Source organism: Oryctolagus cuniculus, chromosome 17, assembly GCF_051225735.1.
Source record: "Oryctolagus cuniculus isolate XC-2025 breed Fujian yellow rabbit chromosome 17, ASM5122573v1, whole genome shotgun sequence".
In the NCBI taxonomy this organism is placed as follows: domain Eukaryota; kingdom Metazoa; phylum Chordata; class Mammalia; order Lagomorpha; family Leporidae; genus Oryctolagus; species Oryctolagus cuniculus.
In genome coordinates this window covers 41,705,655-41,726,795 of record NC_142883.1, presented here as the reverse complement: position 1 = coordinate 41,726,795, position 21,141 = coordinate 41,705,655, and the positions used below count along the sequence as shown (strand labels likewise).

Sequence of the window (21,141 nt, the reverse complement as noted above, 5' to 3'; positions counted from 1 at the left end):
GCTTGTCTTTTTTTGTTTGTTTGTTTGTTTTTGACAGGCAGAGTGGACAGAGAGAGACAGAGAGAAAGGTCTTCCTTTGCCGTTGGTTCACCCTCCAATGGCTGCCGCGGCCTGCGCACCACGCTGATCCGATGGCAGGAGCCAGGTGCTTCTCCTGGTCTCCCATGGGGTGCAGGGCCCAAGCACTTGGGCCATCCTCCACTGTACTCCCTGGCCACAGCAGAGAGCTGGCCTGGAAGAGGGGCAACCGGGACAGAATCCGGCGCCCCGACCGGGACTAGAACCCGGTGTGCCGGCGCCACAAGGTGGAGGGTTAGCCTAGTGAGCCACGGCGCCGGCTGTGTGCTTGTCTTAAGAGTCTCTTCCTTTCACATGTGCTGCAGAGAGCCAGAGCCACCACATGGTGTGCCAGGCAGATGAGAGACCGGGGCCGTGGTCCCAGCTCAGCCACCAGTCAGGGCTCCTCGCTGAGCCTCAGCTTCTCACGTGTTTAAAAAAAAAAAAAGAAAGAAAGAAGGTACCCAGTGGGTCTTGACTGTGGTTTGTTCTGCTCACTGTGGCAAAGGCAGGCACTGCCGGTGCCCACCCTGGCCCTGCGTGCTGTTCCTGTCCCCGTCTCCCAGGTGATCCGCCTGCATCGTCCCTAGATGGTGCCGTTCGCCGTGGCGTCCTGGGGTAGGGTGAGTTCCCAGTGGAGGGATGAATGAGTGTGGTTTCTGTGTCACAGGATCGAACACCTGGGGCTCAACGTGGTGCTACAGCTGCTGGTGGGAGTGCCCCTGGAGATGGTGCACGGAGCCGCCCGCATCGGGCTTGTCTACGTGGCCGGTGTGCTGGCAGGTACGCAGGTGGGCTCTCATCTGTGGGGTCGACCCACAGGGTGGACCCCAGGCTTCCAGGGCATACAGAGGACCCCCGACATCACCAGAGCTCCTGCCTACTGGGGTTGTGCCCCGTGGCAAACCTCCCCGCCTCCCCAGGGGCTGGAAGGGGGCTGCCGCCCACAGAGGAAGGGGTGTGATGGAACGGGCAGGGATGGAGGCTCCATCCTCCCGCCGCCCCGCTGTTACTGGCTGAGCCTGGGGTCAGTTCCTGGGTCTTTTCTTGCCCCCGAGAGGGGACTGCTGAGATCTGCCTGCAGAACTGTTAGGAGGCAGAGCAAGACGGGCGGGTGTAATTCCAGCACTCTGCAGACCGTGCCAGGGGCCAGCAAGACCTCGTGGGGGCTCCTGAGGTGTGCGTGCAGCCCGGTGTGCTTCCCAGGCACTGGCAGCTCCTGTGTCCCAGGGGAGCTCCTGCCTCCCCCCGGACCAGCCACCATCCCCTTGACTGCTGACAGGAGAGTCTGCCCCATCTGGGTCCAGGGCCTCTGGCTGGCTGGGCACGCTGGGGCCGTGGCAGGTGCTCAGCGCCTGCCTCTTCCGCCCCTCCCCCACGCCGGGCTTCCGTGCAGAGGGAGCTGCCTCGTGACGCTCCCAGCTTCACCGCTGGCTTTTTTAAAACAAGGTTTGCCGCCGCAGCTCTTCAGCTTGACAGCTGGGCCCAAGGGAGCTTTGTGTGTATGTTTAAGTAAGATCTTAATCCTTTCTGAGTGGCATTAAAGTTGTCGTCGTGAGAGCCGGCCAGCGCCGGCCTTGTAAACAACAGTCAGGCAGGGACCCTGGGAGGGACTGAAGGGGTTTCAGAAATCGGAAGGGAAGGGGCCCTCTGCCCCGACGTCAGGCCGGTCCGTGAACCCTGGGCTGGGAGATCCACCCAGCACTCTCGCCTCCGCCATGTGCCGACGTTCAGAACTGTGGCCACCTTGGACAGCACCCCGCAGCCTCTCCCCGGATCTCCATCTCCACATCCTGCAGCCAAGGCCTCCTGAGTGTCCCTGTGTGCCAGACTCGCTCAGCCACCCACACCCCTCCCCGCGTCTGGTGGCTGGGGATTGTTGGCTGCGTGTTCCGTACCTCGATACCCGGAGTCCCAGATGTTAAATGGCGAGGAACAGGGAAGCCACTCGTAACACTTCCATCACCCAGGAGTGCCGGTAGCCTAGAGCAAGGTGTGGGATGACTCAGATCTCACCGGAGCCAGATGACACGCAGTGGGGAGACTGTGCAGGCGTCACGGCCCGTGGTGCTGATGCAGAGTGGGGAGGTGCGCTCACAGAAGCGGGGGCGAGGCTGTCTCAGACGGCCAGTGGCGTGTACCTTTCTGAGTCATCGATTCAGACCAGAGGACACTCTGGTCACTGCATATCACGTCATTGATCACCAACAGAGGTGATTGATCCGCTGGCTTGCCTCCTCAGAGAGGGATGCCTGTTTGCAGGTGGCCGGAACCTGGCACGACAGCCGGGAGTTCCCAGTGCCCTCCGTGTGCAGGCTGAGTGTCATCATCACGTTCCTCTAGGCAGGCAGGACGCCTGTCCACCTTGTGCAGATGCAGGACCCAGGGCTTAGAGGCCAAGGGCCTCGCCCGCCAAGACACCGCCCGCCAGCACTGCAGATGGGTCTGGGGTCTAAACGGCTTCCCGTATGTGATCACCTGTGTTCAACAGAGCAGTCCTGTGCAGTGCGTACCAACACCCTGCCTCACGGGCGGCTCAGAGCGGTGCAGTGGCCTGCCCGAATTGCTCAGCCAAGAATTCACGGGGTTGAGGGGGAACTGTGTGATTCGAACCAACGCTTGCAGCCAGCGTGTGACTGGCGTAAGCTAACGATTCTATAGCTAACACCTCAGTGCCGTAACATCCAGGGTCTTAGATGCATCACCAAGTTTCATTATAGATTATGTAGATTTTAGGCCACGGGTGTGTCCCCCAGGGCCCAGCACATGCTAGGTGATAAGTATTTGTAGAACAAATGAAAGGATGCATGGTAAAGTTACATGGCTTGAAAGTAGGAGTTCTGTTGATTTTCATTTGGGTTTTTGTTTTGTTTTGTTTTGTTTTGTTTTACCTCCCAGGGAGGTGTTAGAGAACACCTGGTTGAAAACTGGGCTAAAATTATCACAACCCTGCATGGCCTCACAGCAGTCATGAGTTTATCCGTGGCCTGGCAAGGACCCAGGGCTTGCTTGGGGAAAGTCACAGCCCTGAGTAAGACCAGGCCCTTGGTCTGTGCGGTGCAGAGGTGTGGGGCGACAACACACCTCGCTATTCTCTCCTAGTCCTGTGCGCCCACGGCCACTGTGGATGTTACACTGGCCTTGTGGCACTGTTGCCCATCAGGTCTCCCGGACCTCTATAAGGGGTCCTGCCTGCCCCGGCGCCCACCCAGGAAGGGCCTTTTTGCCATACTTATATCTGCCCATGCACGTGTCTGTCTGTGGTCTCCCCGAGTCCTTCTTGTCCAGGGCTCCTCTGCAGGAATTGGAGGAAGCCTTCATGCCACAAAGCAGGGCCAGTGAGTGCAGGACGCAAGCCCCAGCCCTGGATCTTCTGTGAAGACCCAGACCATGGCGTTCCTGATCTGGAAGGGATGCTGGGGGTCCCCTCCGTGGGGAGCCAGCTTTGCCCCCCAGGCTGCACCTTCCTTCAGCCAGAGCTGTTCAGGTGCCAGGGGTCTCCGGAGGCTTTCTTTAGCAAAGAGAGTTCTGGAGGGGGCATTTGGCACAGTGGTTGAGAAGCCACTTGGGATGCTCACGCCCTGTATCAGCCTTCGGGGTGAAGTCTGGGCTCTGCTCTCAGTTCCAGCTTCCTGCCGACACAGGCCCCAGGAAGCAGCAGGCGATGGCTTGAGTGCCACCTACCTGGGAAACCCACCTAGAGACCCCACAGAGGTCCTGGCTCCCGGCTGTAGTCTGACCCAGCCCCGGTTGTTGCAGGCATTTGGGCAGTGAACCAGTGGGTGGGAAATTTCTCTCTGTTTTATCTGTCTCTCTGCCTTTCAAATAAATAATACGTTTAAAAAAAATAAAAAGGAAGAGAGGGTTCTGCTGCTGCTCCAAACTTGGAGAACCTTAGAGCTCCTCATTTCACAGAGGTCAAAAGCGAAGCCCGAAGAATGGAGGGGTTGCGCCCAAGGTCACACAAGTAGGCAGCCACGCCCCTTTTCCATATTTCTGCCACAGTCCCAAGCTGAGCCCTGGGCCTCAGGTCCACACTGCAAACTGAGGCTGGGTGAGCGAAGGGTCAGTGTCTGCATGGGCTTGACCCTAGCGGGGCCCCTCCCTGCCTGGGGGCTGACCTGATGCCTCCTTTCTGTGGGCCACGCTGGGCTGGAATGGGGGAGCCTTGCTCTGTGCAAAGGCAGTGAATGAGCCCGGGCGATGCAGCTGCCTGAAGCCTGCCTCGGTGAGCTGAGCGTGGGAACTCTTTGTCATGCAGATCCCGCTGCCGACTTGTTTGCCTCCCTGGAATTTTTTTCTCCCTTGTTTGCCTCCCTGGAATTTTTTTCCCCCTGTTATATATGACTGACCCCATGGCCAGGCCATTAAAAAAGAAAGAAAGTTATCTGACAATAGATCAATACCTAATTAAAGCCAGAGGGAAGCCTGAAAGGGAGAAGACAGATTTGTGGTTGCCCTGGCAGGGCAGGAGGACTTGGAGCCCTGTTGGGGACAGTTTGGGTTTTTCTCAGCGAGATCCTGTCCCTGTGGAGACCAGGATTGCTCGTGGGGCTCGCTCCCCTGAAGAATCTCAGTGGTCAGAGAGACCTTGAGTCAGGTGGGGACTGGCTCTGTTACGGGGTGGGGGCCTCACATCCATGTCCTTGAGGGGGGCCTGGTTCCTGGGCCAGCCCCCACCCCCATGCACCCCCGTCCCTACAGACGCTGCACAAGTCGGCTTCCTAGTGTCCCTGCTCTCTCTAATTGGCCAGCGTGCGCCTGCGGGCATCTCTCGTGGCGGTCGGGGCCAGCCGCCTCCCGGCCTCCAAGCCCTGGGCTCTACCTCCTGGTTATTTTTAGTCTCCTGTGTCCTTCCCTGGAAGCCAAAGCATTGATCACACTTAAATGAGACCAGAACAATAAATTTCCCATCTCTTCTCTGCCCAGCCTCCCTCCCAGGACAAGAGTTTGTCATCCCCACGTCAACAGTCCTCCACGTCCTTTCCCCCAGAGGGCATGACATCACTGCTCGCTCTTCCCAGAGACTTTTCAAGGACGTTCTCCCTCCACTGACGCCCACTCGAGAGGGCCTCTCGGCCTCCTGAGACTTAGGCTGGCCAGAGGAAGCGGGGGGTGGCAGAGGCAGTCATAGAGGACAGTGGGGTTAACCTCTGTGCCCATTTGGGGAAGGCTGCTGGAGAGGCCAAGGGTACGGGCTTTGTCAAGGACATGGTGTGGGCGCAGGCATCTGGCCGAGCAGTGAAGAGCCTGCTTGGGGTTCCAGTCCCCACCCCGCTCCTGATTCCGGCTTCCTCCTCACACAGACCCTGGAAGGCAGCAGGTGATGGCTCACGTACTTGGGTCCTTGCCACTCAAGTGGGAGACCCAAATTGAATTACAGGCTCCTGGCTTTAGCTGTTGTGGGCACCTGGGGAGTGACCCATTGGGTGAGAGAGCGCTCCCTGTCTGTCTGTCTGCCTTTGCAGTGAGCTCAGCTCTTCCGACCCAGGGCTCTGGGCTGTTTCCTGTCTCCATGGTGAGGCTGCTCACCCCTTGCAGGGCTGCCTCAGGGCTGAGGGCAGAGGGCAGAGGCAGCTGGCTCTGCAGTAACCGGCCGCTGCTGTTCTCCTTAGCACTGCAGAACCCACCTGAGGCCAGCACAGTGGCGGGTGGGCGGCCCGGATGGCAGTCTGAGTTCTCCTTTGGGCTGCTCGCTTTCCTTCCCTTAGCCTCTGTTCCCCGTCAGTGAAATAAGGTTGAGTCACATGGTTCAGCCATGAATGAATCCTCTAGGAAATCCATGGGAATCAAAGCAGGAAGAGAAGGAGCCTTTCGCTTCAGTCTTTCCCACGGCACCTGCAGAATCCCAGCCTGGGGCTGGGGCTGGGGCCGAGGACCTGAGTCCTGGAGCCTCTACAGGTCTCCCTGTCTTTCTGCCGCAGGGTCCCTGGCTGTGTCTGTGGCTGACATGACGGCGCCCGTCGTGGGCTCTTCTGGAGGGGTGTATGCGCTCGTGTCTGCCCATCTGGCCAACATCGTCATGGTGAGCACCTCCCGTTCCCAGCACGTCTGTCTCGCGCGCCCCTCGGCGGTCCCTGGGCCTGGGTGTCCATCTGCTGGCACGGCCCCTCGTGGGCCGTCAGGCAGCAGGCTGACCTGCGGGCGGCACGGCTCACGCACGCTTCTCCTGGGGTGGGTCCCTTCCATGTGCAGTTCATTTTCTGCAGTCCTGGCCATGGCCATGAGGCTGTGAATGTGTCCTCCTTCCTCTTCTTTCCCATCCAGCGACTTTAAAACGTTTAAAATTTGACCACTAGACCTTGAAGATCATTTCTTCAAATAGGAGAGGAAGGGCTGAGAGGTTAAGTGATGTGTCCAATGTCAAAAGTTTGTGGCAGAATCAGGACTTGAACCCACATCTCTCGACAGGCATTCACGTGTTGTAGCCCTGCACCTGTCACAGGGGCAGCACCATTTGATTCCTCACACTCCCTGTACCTTTTCCTGAAAGGCAGTGCAGTGTGATGGTCAAGGGCGTAGCCATGGAGCCTCCTCAGGATCCCATCCTCACTTCCTGAAGCGTGACCTTGGACAAGGCATGGAACTGCTGTGTGCCTCTGTTTCTCATCTGTGAAATGGGGTGAAATGCAGTGAGTGCCGTGGTGTGAAAACAACCACGTCATGTTAACTCCATGCCCCTCACAGAAGAGGCCAGGCTGGGCTCAGACCAGACAAAGGCTTCGGGGCGAGCGGTTGGGTTGACTCTGAAAGGTTGTCGGGGGCCGCAGGTGTCTTCCGCCATCCCTGCCTTGGCCCGGTGGATGCTGGGTGAGTAGGGGCTCAGGCACCAGCTTTGGAGTTCTCTGTCCTTCCACGTCATTGGTCCCTGTCCTACCCACCCAGCTCCCGACAATGTGCTGTGACCATTGTCAAAGAGAACAGGGAGAAGAGGAGGGGTGGGGCTGCAGTGCCAGAGTGCCCACACCCACAGCTGGCCTGAATTTTGACAAGTTCCCATGAGCGAGCGCTCGGGGTGGTAGAGAGCGCGGGAGAACGCGCGGGTCTGAGGGCAGCGTGTGTGCCTGCGTTCATGCACACGCAGTCAGCCTGCTGAGCCCCAAGAGCGCAGGGCTGCCTCGCCCGGCCCTGGTAAATGGGTCATTCCTATCAGAGCCACCTCTTTTCCCCAGACACGGCTTTCCCTCCGAATTCTGCTGCCTCCACTCCCCCTCCTCCTGCCCCAGTTCCTTTCAGCCAGGCAGGAGAGGCTAACCTCTTCCCTCCCGGCCCCCCAAGATGTGTGTGGCAGGGGGAGGAACTACACAGTGAAGGGGTGGCACAAACAGGAGTCCACGCAGGTGCTCTGTCCCTACCTGTTGCCACCTCCTGGGACACAGCCCTGGTGCACCGTGAGCTCCCTGGTGAGGGCAGACTCGGTGCAGGGCACGCGGTGCAGGTGGCTGTGGAAGCAGAGTTGTTTGGAGTTCAAGTCCCCTGGCCTGTGTGCACACAAACGGTCCCATCTGAAAGCCAGAGACTTCCCAGAGGCAAGCAGCGCTCCTCTGCCAGCAGGGGACCCTGCAGCCCCCAGAGCAGGACATGTGGGTTGCCCTCCTCCAGAACTGCATGCTGGTTAGAGAAGGTATTTATGAAAAAGTACAGAAACCCTCATTTTCTCACTGCAAAGGCCAGTTTCTCTTTATGCGGAGGCCACCTTTATGAAAAGCAGCCCAGTCTGAGCCACTCAGACATGCGCTGGCTTGAACTGTAGGATGGGGCCATTCCTGTAGGCCAGGGCCACTGAAACACAGGTGACTTCGTCCGGTTCTGCCTAAAGAGATTCAAGTCCAGAATGAAGATGTGGGGCAGGCACACACAGAGAAGAAGGCAGAAGCAGCCTGGACAATCAGGAGATCTGGAGTGGAGTCGCCATCGCCTCTTCGTAGCTGTGACTCTGTCATCCCTAACTCCTTGGGGGCCTCAGCTCCCTCCTCCGTGGTCAGGAAGGCACAGAAGCGGGCCTTCCACTGGGAGGTCACCACCCTGCTCACCCACGTGTGTGTGTACACATTTGTACATACGCTTCGCTTGTATGTAGAGTTGTTTGTAAATTCTGCCAGAGAGATACAGAGTCAGAAAAACGGATTCTTCTTTTTGCGTCAGATACACCCGAGTGTTCAACACTTGTGTTCTTGAGACTTTTAAGCGAGAGATTCTTTCTTGAGTGAAAATAGATCTTATTCTCTCACAAAAATGCATGGAGTTTCCAAAAAGCTTGAAGGCATTGAATTCAGAAGATCTTCTAATGAAAGATCTGGGATGCAGAAAGACCTACAGCCAAGACCTCTTTTAAATGCTGGAGATACAAAGACCCATATATAATTGAATGATTTAGTAACTGCCCTCTGCTGGGGCCAGAGTTCCCGTTTTGAAACACACAAGATGTTACTTTACAGTTTGCCCCATATGGTGGATGCTGCTGTAGAATGTTTGAGATCTGAATTTTGGCAATGGAACCACATTGTCCAAGCCCAGGAAAGGACAGTGGCCTCTTAGGTCTAAGCCACCTTCCACGTTTCCTCTGCTGGGTTCTCCTGCAATTGTTCGAGATGAGAAACACTTTCAACCAGGGATGTTTGAAGTTGTGTTGGAATGGAAGCTCCCTGCCCGGGCTCTAGGCTCTCAGCTCTTATCTGGTTGGGTGAGCAAGAGGCCGAGGGGGCTGGTTTCCGGTGGTTGGCTGTCTCAGCCTGTGAGATTCTGGGAGAGAATGAAATTAAAGAGGCTGCAAAAGGTTTGTGTTCCCCGTAGGCCTTTCCACCTTTCTAGAAGCAGCAGTGCGGGCTGAGGTTCTGTTCTCTCCTGTTGTTTCATTGGCAGGAATAATGTGTCAGGCGGCTGGTGGGAAGGGGTGACTCGAGTTTAACCCTTTGGCTGCTGGGACACTGTCACTTGCTGACCCTCGCTCGGCTTTGGGGGCAGCTCGGTCAGCCAGCGTAGGCGGATGGGCTGTGACCTTGTCTTGAAGCGTGGTGGACAGCGCTGGACGGGGAACCTCTCCGCCTGCCACCTAGGGTTCGTCCCCCTGGCTCCTCAGTGCCTCCCTCCCTACACAGCAGGGCAGACGGCTGGGCAGGTACTGGTGAAGCTGGCCTGCGAGCTGCTGTGGAAAAGCCGGAACCTGTGGCTCTGTCCAAGGTCGTTCAGATGCAGAACTTATCAAACAACTCTGGGCCGGCACTGGGACATGGCGAGTAAAGCCACCGCCTGTAGTGCCGGCATCCCATATGGCGCTGGTTCCTGTCCTGGCTGCTCTGCCTCCCATCCAGCTCTCTGCTAGTGCACCTGGGAAGGCAGTGGATGATGGCCCAAGTGCCTGGGGCCTTGACACCCATGTGGAGACCCAGTTAGAGTTCCTGGCTTTGGTCTGAGCCAGCCTGGGCTGTTGCAGTTATTTGGGGAGTGAACCAGCAGATGGAAGATAGCTCTCTCTCCCCTCCACATATACACACATTTCAAATACGTAAAAAAAATCTTAAAAAAAAAAAAATCCTAGATAGAGCCTTGAGTGAGCATGGACCATGGACATGGGGCAACAGCTAAAGGAGACAGCGGTCAGTACAGTCCAACTTTCTGTGCCTGATAACATTACAGAGAGCACGGTGAGAGACACCGTCTTCAGATAAGATGTTCACAGGTTTTTAGAAGGAAAAGGGATATTAGAATTGTGCTGTATCATTTTTGTTAGTAATTGTAGTAAATGCACATAGCATGAAATTTACTGTATTAATTCTCAGCGTGCAGTTCAGTGGCCTTGAGCATATTTGCATTTTTTTAAAAAAGATTTACTTAGGCCGGCACCATGGCTCACTAGGCTAATCCTCTGCCTGCGGCGCCGGCACCCCAGGTTCTAGTCCCAGTTGGGGCACCGGATTCTGTCCCGGTTGCTCCTCTTCCAGTCCAGCTCTCTGCTGTGGCCCGGGAGGGCAGTGGAGGATGGCCCAAGTGCTTGGGCCCTGCACCCCATGGGAGACCAGGAGAAGCACCTGGCTCCTGGCTTCAGATTGGCACAGTGCGCTGGCCGTAGCGGCCATTTGGGGGGTGAACCAACGGAAGGAAGACCTTTCTCTCTCTCACTAACTAACTCTGTCAAAAAAAAAAAAAGATTTATTTATTTATTTTGAAAAAGTTACAGAGACAGAGGGAGAGGCAGAGCTTCCATTTGCTGGTTCCCTCCCCAGATGGCCACAATGGCCAGTGCCGGGCCAGGCTGAAGCCAGGACCTTCATCATCTGGGTCTCCCGTGTGGGTTGCAGGGGCCCGAGCACTTGGGCCATCTTCTGTTGCTTTTCTCAGGCCATTAGCAGAGAGTTGGATCAGAAGTGGAACAGCCAGGACATGAACCGGCGCCCATATGGGATGCCGACACTGCAGGTAGTAGCTTTCCCTGCTGTACTACACTGCTGGCCCTAACATTCACATTGTTGTACGACCATTGCCACCATCCATCCCCAGGACTCTTCATTGTGCAAAAGTGAAACTGCACCCATTTGGCATTAGCTCTCCACCCCTCCCCCTTCCTGGTCTGCGTAAACACCGTTCTACTTCCCACCTGCTTCAGCTCCACTACTCTCCATAGCTCACGTGGGCACAGAGTATCTGTCCTTTTGTGACTCGCTAATTTTACTTAGAATGGTGTCAGGGTTCATCCATGGCGTGGCCTGTGTCAGAATTCCCTTCCTTTCTTTTTTTAAAATTTTTAAATTTTATTATTTTTTAAAGATTTATGCGGCGCCGGCACACCGGGTTCTAGTCCCGGTTGGGGCGCCGGATTCTGTCCCGGTTGCCCCTCTTCCAGGCCAGCTCTCTGCTATGGCCAGGGAGTGCAGTGGAGGATGGCCCAGGTGCTTGGGCCCTGCACCCCATGGGAGACCAGGAAAAGCACCTGGCTCCTGGCTCCTGCCAGGATCAGCGCGGTGCGCCGGCTGCAGCGGCGGCCATTGGAGGGTGAACCAGCGGCAAAAAGGAAGACCTTTCTCTCTGTCTCTCTCTCTCACTGTCCACTCTGCCTGTCAAAAAAAAAAAAAAAAAAAAAAAAAAAAGATTTATTTGAAAGAGTTACAGAGAGAGATCTTCCATCTGATGGTTCACTCCCCAGTTGGCCGCAACGGCCGAAGCTGTGCCGATCCATAGCAGAGAGCTGGATGGGAAGTGGAGCAGCTGGGACTCGAACTGGTGCCCAGATGGGTTGCTGGCACTTTAGGCAAGGGCGTTAACCTGCTGCGCCACAGCGCTGGCCCCTCCCTTCCTTTCTAGGAAGGAATCCCATTCCATTGTGTGTCTACACTGTGTCTCCTTTATCTGTCTATCCAGCCACCCATCTGTTGATGGGTGCTCAAGTTGCCCTTGGGAATGACAAGCATGGATGTCCCTTAGGGAGAATTAGGATGGACAGGCAGACGTTGAGGGAGCACAGTCCAAGGAGCGTTCTCAGAGAGAACCCTTCCTTAATAGCCCTCCGGGGAGACGGCCGGCGAGCTGCACAGCCGGGGCAGGAGGGCCAGCTCCTTGGCGCCCTCAAGGAGAAGATGGCCCAGCGGGTGGTTCCCGAGGTTCCTGTAGCCTAGGCTTTCAGTCTGGGCAGAGGCCGAGGACTGCCCACTGCCAGCAAACTGAGTGGGCTTGGGCCGGCTTGCTGGGTCCAGTGCAGGGGCCGACTCCTGTTTTCTCCCCGCCGCCAGGCGAGGCTCCTCTCTGGGCAGGTGGCAGTAGGTGGCGGTGGCATCCAGCCATCTGCCCCTCAGCAGAGAGCAAAGGCAAAGCATTCCACCTACAGAGGCTGCCTGTCACCCCCTCTCCTGGACACGATGGACTGGTGGGGCTGGTCAGCAGAGGGTGATGGGGAGGAGGGACGAGGCGGGCAGGAAGCCAGTGCCACGAGGGTTTCTCCTGTGTGGTGGCTTCCCTGTGTCCGGCTCACTCGGCCGAAGCCTTTGCCTGTTGTACGCACATTCAGCGTCTGTTTCTGAAGCCTCCAAGGCGTGCGAGACACGTCCTGGAGCTGTGCCCAGGCCAGGCGCAAGGCGGACAGGGAGGCGGGAGGGAACAGAAGCCGCCGGCTGTGCCCGGCGCCTCCGTCCGCGTGGCCGACGTGTTCCCGGAGGATTGCAGGCTGCTTCCGTGTCTGTGTCACTGGGAGCATGTTCTGAACGGCCTGCAAGAGTGCCCCTCCAAGGAAGCCCGTGGGGAAGTCTTTTGTAAGGGTGGCGTTTGTACTCTGTTTATGTGTTGTGGAGGTTGGGTTTCTGAGCTGCTTGGGAAGAGAGGGATTGGTTTGAAAGCTATCCACCCTGCCCAGACACCCTGTTCCGCCCTTCCTGATTCCAGCCCCGCCCAGTGCTGTGATGATCCCATAGGGAGCCCTCTGTGATGGGACACTTCTGACAGACCCATCTTCAGACATCCGCTTGTTAGAAATGGAAACTTACCCAGAGCTAAAGCAAACCTCTCTCTCTTCCTCTCTGAAGTCCATCCGTTGAGTCTTCTGCTCGCGGTCTACACGGATGAATGTGCCTTTCCTCGTGTTGACTCACTCACTGGCTGCTTGTCCACAATGACCTTGACCTCTGAGTCTCGCCTCTGGGGGCTTCCTTTCAGAACCCTGGGGCCCAGCAGCTCACACACCCAGTGCCCAGGGGCTGCCTGTCCCTAGGGAGGAGGCAGCGACTCTCCCTCCCCAGCCTGAGGGCTTTGAATAACAGCCTCAGCTGCCCGGAATCGCCAAGCCACGCGGGTGTGTTCTCTTACTGAGGACTCCTGGGAAATGGCGTCTTTCAGAGTTTGGACTTGCTGAGTGGAGCCCTCGGCCCCTCACAGACCTCTCTCCTTCTCTTCTAGAACTGGTCGGGCATGAAGTGCCAGTTCAAGCTGCTGCGGATGGCTGTGGCCTTGATCTGTAGTAAGTACCGAGGGGCGAGGGGCGGGCTGGAGAGCAGGGAGTCTGGCCCCAGGCCCTGGATGGAGATACAGAGGTGCCACACACCCTGCCCGCTAGGGACTTGTGGTCAAAATACAATGGGGTTGGGGGGAGTTGCCAGTGATGGGTGAGATAACAGGGTCTGCAGGGTGCTGTAGGTCAACTACTTGTTGATCCAGGATTTGCAAACAGAAGAGCACTCAGTGACCTGCGCCCAGATCAGGAAAAATACTTTCTTAACCTTTTGGGTCATAGAGTTGGCCTTTTGAAATCCCCTGTTTAAAAGATTTTTCCCCCTCCCTTTTTACTTATTTGAGAGTGGGACAAACAGAGTACACCAGTCCTCCAGCTTGTTCCCCTAGTGCCTGCGAGGTCCCCCAGCTGGTGCCAAAGCCAGGTCTCCCAGGTCAGTGGTAGGGACCCAAGTACCTCCTTTCAGGCTGCATATTAGCAGGAAGCAGAAACTTGGACCAGAGCCAGGGCTCGCACCCAGACACCCAGCATATGATGCGGGTGTCCCAACTGGCATCTGAACCATTGCACCAAATGCCTGTGTATCATAGGCACGCATGTGCGTGCGCACACACATACACACACACACAAATCTGCAGTTTGAACAGCTTCTCCAACTGTAACTAACCCCTGAGCCCCCCATGGACAGGTTGTGGTGAGTTGAAGGCCTACTTGGGAGAGGTCAGTTCTCCCCAGGGGACATTTCAGTGTTAGTGTCCAACAGGTGTCCCCCAGGCTGACAGGGTACAAGAGGGCAAGGTGCGGCACGAAACAAAGACATAGATGGGTGCAGGGGCATCAGCAAAACTGATGAGTGAGGCTTGGGACCATGCTTGGCGGTGAGGAGAGGAAAAGGCAGGGAGACCGCAGGAGCCAGATCCAGGCTGGCTGTAGATGCAGAGGGAAACAACACACTTCATCCTGGATGGAGAGTTCCCTGGGGGGAAGTTTGTGACAGCCCGGAGGTGTGGGAGACCTGTCAGGCTGCACTAGGGGTGTGCGTGTGCAGGGGGTGAGATCAGAGGCCAGCGGGCTTGTTTTGTGATGGGAGGGGCTGGCTCTGAGCAGAAGCAGAGGGTGGGAGGAGAGACGTGGGAACACACTCAGGAAGAGGGTAGCCCTAGGGGTAACTTAGAGATAGAGTGAAGTTCCGTGGTTGAGGGCGCTCAGCCAAGGGGTGACAAAGCCAGAACTCAGAGCCAGCCCGTGCCATTCCTAATGCCCACACTATGGCTGCACTGGCCAGTACCGCCTTGGTTTCCCCGCCTGGGTCAGCAGCCCACTGCGTGGGTAGCAGAAAGACAGAGCCGGAACAGACTTGGGGCTGCACTGTAATTCACTTCCGCCCGCCTTGCCTCCTACCCCGTGACTTTCAGCAAGTCAGGCCTGCCCTTCCCTCGCCGTGGGTACCTCTGGATCTGTGTCCTGGAGTTGGTGGAGGACCCTCCAACCTTAACACCTGTGGGTTCTCAACCAGGACACGGGGCTCCACGGGGTTGGGGCAAGGATGAGTGTGGCTTTCTTGTCTGCTCAGCTCAGAGTTTGTTGGGTTTTAAAGAAAGAAAAAGAAGCATGTGTCTGTTTGCTTAGAAGCAGTCGGAGTCTAAGATCACAAAAATGAAAAGGCTGGGCTGGAGCTGGGACTTCCTGTATTAAACCCGGCCCCCGCCAAGCAGAGGCAGGAAGGATGCTGGGGCAGGGGTGGGCCAAGTGTCCGTCCCCAGCCGCTCCTTTCCTGCCATCTGTCGGTCATCCTTGGGGTTGCAGGATGCAGACGATCCTTGAGGGCAGTGGTGATTCTGTATCCCTGGGATGCTCAGAATCAAGAGAGGCCCACTGGTTGGTTAGTTGGTAACTGAGCTGGTACAAAAGTCCACTCAAAGGCCTTTCTCTCAATCTGTCACATTTGCCTCGGTCTCCTCATCTGAAAAATGGGTACAGGAGTCCCTACCCTCTGTGTTCTCTCAGTGGTGAGTAACAAGATGACACCATTTGCTGGCACCTGTCCTTGCGTGAGATGACCCCTTTGATCGGCCAAGCCAGGAAGCTCATGAAAGGAGGATGGGTTGGGCTGAGGACGTGTCAGGACGTGCTCGGCCATGGCGGGGCCGGGGCTGTCCCGTCTTTGCCCTCTCTCCAGCCCTCCTTTCTGCCCACGTGGGCCTGGCTCCGAGTGTGAGCTATTACACTGGGAATGCGTCAGAGACTGTAGCGTGCTGGGCACACACTAGGTGGTAGTTTGCATTCTCCTGGTGCAGCCCAGCGTGGTGAGGCTGAGTCTTGCTACAGATGCACGCCTGGGGCAACTGAGCCCCGAGGACTCGCCACGTGAGCACGGAGTGAGAGGCTCCATGGGCTTCTGCCCGAGCTCTCCTTCGGGCCTAGGGCACTCTTCAGGGTCTTAGTCTTCCGATCACTAAGGAATCCCCTTCCGTGTGCCTGGCATTGCTTTCTGTCACCTGTGCCCCTGCTGGGTGCAGCTGTCTGTGAAGCTGCCTTCGGTCTGTGCTGTTGGCTGCTTCAGGGTCAGCCCTTGGGAGCGCTGGGGGAGCAGAGACTTGTCGTCTCGACTTCCGCAGCCCAGGGAGCGTGTGAGCAGGTGGGGGGCAAGGCCTCCCTTGCCCTGCCAGGGGCCCCTCTGTGACTTCTCTCCACTTCCTCCCTTGCAGTGAGCATGGAGTTTGGGCGGGCGGTGTGGCTCCGCTTCCACCCGTCGGCGTATCCGCCTTGCCCTCACCCGAGCTTCGTGGCCCACCTGGGAGGCGTGGCCGTGGGCATCACCCTGGGCGTGGTGGTCCTGAGGAACTACGAGCAGAGGCTGCAGGACCAGTCGCTGTGGTGGATTTTCGTGGCCATGTACACCGTCTTCGTGCTGTTCGCCGTCTTCTGGAACATCTTTGCCTACACCCTGCTGGACCTGAAGCTGCCGCCGCCCCCCTAAGGGGCTGGAGGACAGGCAGGGGAGGGGAGGGGGAGGCAGCCTCCGGAGGGAGCCCCTGCATCCTCGTCGCATCGGCAGCTCAGCGAGGCTGGGAGAACACTGGAGGGGAGTCTGGGCGGCTGCCAGGTCTGCGCTGAGACTGGGACACCCGAGGCCCCACTCTGAAAGGCACTGGTGGAGAAGCTGGCTGAGCCACTGTCGCTTTTCTAGGCTGTTCCGATGACATGGTGACATCAGGCCAGGGTGGGGCCAGAGGGCTCATTGCAGGTTCCCTCCTCGAGCTCTCCCCTCCCCGTTGTCCCCAGAGACCCTAGGAGGCATAAGGCAGGCCAGAGGGGGACGGGGCGGGCAGGCTGCCCCAGAGAAGCGCAGCCCAGCCTAGTGTTCTCCGCTGAGAAGAGGGCCTGGAGGCAGGTGCTGGGTGTGGCCTCCAGTGACTGGGCTGGGTGGAGGGCGACATGCGGGGGCTGTGCTGTAGGCCCCACTCATGCCTTTGGGGGACTCAGCAGCACCCCAGCAGGGGGAATAAACCTCATCGCAGGTTCCACCCCAGGGAAGACCCGCCTTCCAGAACTTCCGCTCTCCCCCCTTTCTTCCTGAACACTGATGTCTCACCCCAGCCTCTGTGCCCTGCCTTGGTTCTGAGGTCTTTTCCTTCTTCTCTGCCCTGATGCACCTGTGTGCCCCCACTTTGGCTGTAGAGACAGAGTTTGGGGGTGTGCGTGTGTGTGCTGGACAGGGCAGCCTGAGGAAGGCAGGGCCTGCAGAGGAAGTGCACTGGGGGAGTCTGCGAGGGAGGGGAGCAGCCTGGGGGCAGGAGCAGCGCGATGTCTGTACCAGACATCCCCCTGAGCAGTGCACAGCAGCGGGAAAACTGACTGTGCCCTCCAGGGACCCTTGCCACGTCCGGCTCCCCGGCTCCTGTTCCCTCTGGGATGGCCCTCCTGTCTGGAAGGGTTCCATTCTGCCTCCCTTAGAGGACACGGTTTGGCGGTGCAAGAGAGGCTGGGGGGATGTCAAGGCCACGAGTCCGTTAACATTGGGGGAGAAGGTGAAGGGAATTCCATTCTGGGTGGAAAACCTGGCTTCTAGGGACTTGGGAGGAAGCTGGAGATGAGAGCAGCCCATAGACTCGGAGTGTGGGGATGGGAGGGGACGATCAGTCCACCCACCCCTGTTGCGCGGGTTGGGAAAGTAGGCTGAGGGAGTGACCTCCGAGCGGGTGCTAGCCGCAGGCACCGAGCGGAGGGTGTGAGGAGGAGGACCCTGGACAAAATCTCTCTTACGCTTTTTCCTGCCCTGAAGACTTGTAACTAGATGGGCGTGATGAGTTGTCCCTCACACCCCCCACTCCTTCTCCTGGCCTGGGAGACAGAGGCTGGGCTCCTACAGGAACAAGGGCTGGAGTGTAGGGACTGGTGCTCACTAGATCCCTGCGTGCAGCAAGGCCCACGGTCAGCCAGGCCAGGAGTTTGGAGTCCTGGGACACTGGGACTTCTGTCCCTGTGACTCCACGGGAACGGGCAGTGTCACTGCAGGCCATGCTTTACCCAGCACTGAGCAGGTGACCGGATCCCCACGCGGGGCTCCTTCCCTGTCAGCCTGCGACCACGGGGGCCCAGGGTAGGCAGAGCGGCTGTCTGTGCTCTGCTTGCCTTTCTCTGCCTTAGTGAGAGAGACTGAATAGTGAATGGGGGAGGGGGGGCAGGCGGAGATGGAGAGAGGCAGACGAGAGAGCCAGCTTCTTAGGAGGACACTTAGGCCTTGAAGCTAGGAGCTGAGACTTGGGTAAGGATGGAGGAGGGGCTGCGACTTTGCTGCCTCAGCCAAGGGCTGCTGCGGCCAAGGTACCGCCCCTTCCTGGAGGGGCGGAGACACCAGGTGCCCTCTGGGAGGTGGGGCTGCCCCTTGGTCTGAGGCCTGGGGAGAAGTTCGAGCAGCCCGCCCCCCCCCCCCAGGGCTTCTGAAGGATGCCTGGTACTGGGAAACCCTGCCTGGCAGCTTCCGCCCTTGTGAAGTCTGTGCTTAGAGACCAGGGACACAGGAGGGGCCTGGGCTCCAGCAGCCGCCAGCCCCAGCTGCTCCCCGTGCCCGCACGTCCCAGCAGGGCTGCAGAGTGGGGACAGCTGCCTGGCTTCAGAAGACCCAGAGCCAGGAGTCCTTGCCCTGGCTGGCCGCAGAGGCTGTGTCTTCAGCAGATCCCTGGGCTTGGCCCTCCCCAGCCCTAGCCTCTCTCACCTCCTTGGTCCCTGGCTGCACTGGCGAGCACAGCAGGTGTGAATCTTGAAGCTGGTGGGGTGGCATGTGGGGGCCTCTCAGCCTCGGCTCGCGGAAGCAGAAAGCAGCCCTGGGCTGGCTCCCTGTTGCACAGGCCAGGGACCGCAGAAACTGGGGAATGGAAAAGGAGCCTGCAGACACACACGTAGCGACGCCATCCTGTCCTTAGGAAAAGCTCTCCACCAGGCTCTCTAGCCAGCTAGTAGGATGCCGTTTCCATAAGAACCGTCCTCACCAGGGGTCGGGGGAGTCAGCGCTCACCCAGCCTGGCTCTTGCCCCGATCCCTGGGTGCGGCGGAGGCCTCTCCCCATCCCAAGCTGGCCGCAAAGCCCCCGCCTCCTCTGCCTTAGAACCTCCTGCCCAGGGCCCGTGCAAGGGCAACAAATGAGTCGAAACATGTGGGTTTCTAAATATTTTTGTATGGTGTACATTCTGTATATTTTTGTTGTAACATTATTTGAGCACAGATTCCATTAAAGATTTTTTTTAAGCCACTGGTTAATCAAGAAGTGACCTGAAGGAGCCTGATGCACCTGGGGCTGGGTCAGGGTGGGTGGGAAATGCGGACGGTGATGGTGGTGGATCCGCGATTGATAGAACACACGGTGGGTCTTCCCAGCTCAGCGGTTCTTAACCTTTCTGGAATCACTATTTTTTTAATTTTTATTTATTTATTTTTAGATTTGTTTGTTTGAAAGAATGAGAGGGAGAGACAGATCTTGCCTCTGCTGGTTCACTCCCCAAATGGCCAGAACAGCCAAGGATGGAGCCAGGAACTCGATCTGGGTTGCCCACATGGGTGTCAGGGGCCCAGGCAGTTGGGCCGTCTTCCACTGCTTTTCCAGGTGCGTGAGCAGGGAGCTGGATGAGAAGCAGGGCAGCCAGGACTTGAACCCGCGCTCTGCTAAGGGTTGCTGGTATCACAGGTGAAGGCTTAACCCACTGTGCTGCAACGCCAGACCCTCACCGAACTCTTGAGGTGGTGTTGGAAACTGATTTCTCTTCCCCAAAATATTTGCATATACATAAGATAGGTCTTTCTAGGGGCTGTCACCATCCTGACTGTGGAGTAGGTCAGAAGTGATGGCTGGTGCTTGGGGAGTGAAACCCTCCAGCTGGCTCCGAGTGCACGCGGCCTGGGAAAGTGAACTGTTTCTGCTCGTTTTTCTAACCCAGTAGCAGACTCAGTTTTGCCATTCACAACTGTTAAATTTCCTTTTGAGGATTCAACTCCCCTGTTAAATTCAGCAAGGGCATTGGTTCCGGAATGTTCTTTCACTTTAATTTCCTGCATATCATTTAAAAATAGTTCTAAGTGCTGCAGAAGCCATCCCAGAACAAACTCGGAGTGCAGTGCAGGCAAAAGGTCAAAGAACCCACTTGTATTTAGAGCGTGGAGAGCTGAATACCCCCCAAAGGAAGAGCCCCTGGAGCACTGGTGGGCGGGGTGGGTTGCAAGCCCCTGTAACCTGAGGCATTTGAAGACAGCCCTGGGAGAGCCACAGGCTATTCAGTTAGCCTTGACCGCCTCCCACTTCCCTTTTTTCTGCTCCAGTTCCTTCCTATTGCCGGTGCCATGGCTCAATAGGCTAATCCTCCACCTAGCGGCGCCGGCACACCGGGTTCTAGTCCCAGTCGGGGCGCTGGATTCTTTCCCTGTTGCCCCTCTTCCAGGCCAGCTCTCTGCTGTGGCCCGGGAAGGCAGTGGAGGATGGCTTAAGTGCTTGGGCCCTGCACCCCATGGGAGACCAGGATGAGTACCTGGCTCCTGCCTTTGGATCAGTGCGGTGCGCCAGCCGCAGCGCACCAGCTGTGGCGGCCATTGGAGGGTGAACCAACGGCAAAGGAAGACCTTTCTCTCTCTCTCTCTCTCTCTCTCACTATCCACTCTGCCTGTCCAAAAAAAAAAAAGACTTATTCTTCCAGTAACTCAATAAGGTGTTCACTAATAATGTAATTAAAAAGACAATCTACTGCATACCTACTACCTGCTGTGCACTGGGGTAGGCATTTTTGGAGTTTTTATTAAAATCACTTTTGAAAGGCAGAGAGAGAATCTTCTATCTGCTGGTTCACTTCCTAAATGCCCACAAGAGCTAAGGCTGGGCCAGGCCAAAGCCAGGAGTCAAGAACTCAGTCAGGGTCTCCCACGTAAGTGGGAGAGACCAGGTACTCAAGTCTTCACCTGCTGCACACACTGGCAGAAGGCTGGAATTGCAAGGGGAGTCGGACTCAAACCCCAGAACTCCAGATGGGATGCAGGTCTCCCAAGCAGTATCTTAAGCTCCATATTGAATGCCGGCCCCTTCACAGCTACTATCTGTGAAGTGGGTATAACTATCCTCATCTTAACACCCGAAGGCAAGGTTTAGAGAGAGTCACTTGCTGACATAGCTAGATTCACACCCGGCTGCTGGTTCCTGCCTTCAAGCTCTTGGTTCTTGGGCATCTGAGATTTCAGGGACACTAAACAACAAATAGACAGGATCTGGTCTCATTGCACCAGGGCCAGGGCCACGCAGCAACAGTGGTGAACCGTGGCACACTCTCTTGGAGTTCACTTAGGAGCTCCACCTTGCCATGGTGAACCATGGCACACTCTCTTGAACTCCACCTTGCCAGCCCCTCCTAGAAGTGGTGGACAACAAAACCGTGGCTGCGGATCCAGCCCTGCTCTCCAGGCTAGCGTTTCTGCGTGTGTGATGTGGCCTGCGAGGCACAGTTGGCAGTGACAGGGCCCAGCTGCAGAGGCTTCATGGGAGCCAGCAGGGGCTCTGGCAGCAGAGCAGCCCCCAGTCCGGGAAAGTGAGGCTTGTGTCAGCGGAGCCTGCAGGCTCTCCTGGCATCTGGTTTAAGTGATGCTCCGGTGAGGGACAGCCATTCTGTCATTGTTAA

At 57.2% G+C, this 21,141-nt stretch overlaps 1 protein-coding gene across 3 annotated transcripts in view; it reads left to right on the top strand.

Annotated features, from left to right (window-relative positions):
* The window catches only part of RHBDL3 (rhomboid like 3), a 43,478-nt gene extending 25,980 nt beyond the window's left edge, over nucleotides 1–17,498 (top strand). For 2 of the 3 annotated variants that reach the window (XM_051824657.3, XM_089317425.1), the window contains 4 exons: nucleotides 728–840; nucleotides 5,982–6,082; nucleotides 12,937–12,997; nucleotides 15,697–16,106. In XM_051824657.3, the coding sequence (XP_051680617.1) occupies nucleotides 728–840; nucleotides 5,982–6,082; nucleotides 12,937–12,997; nucleotides 15,697–15,968 (547 nt within the window). In that variant the 3' untranslated portion in view covers nucleotides 15,969–16,106. Of the gene's footprint in view, nucleotides 1–727; nucleotides 841–5,981; nucleotides 6,083–12,936; nucleotides 12,998–15,696 lie in introns of all 3 variants that reach the window. The other variant, XM_051824656.3, reaches the window with a different exon arrangement.
* Nucleotides 17,499–21,141: the final 3,643 nt, after the last annotated feature.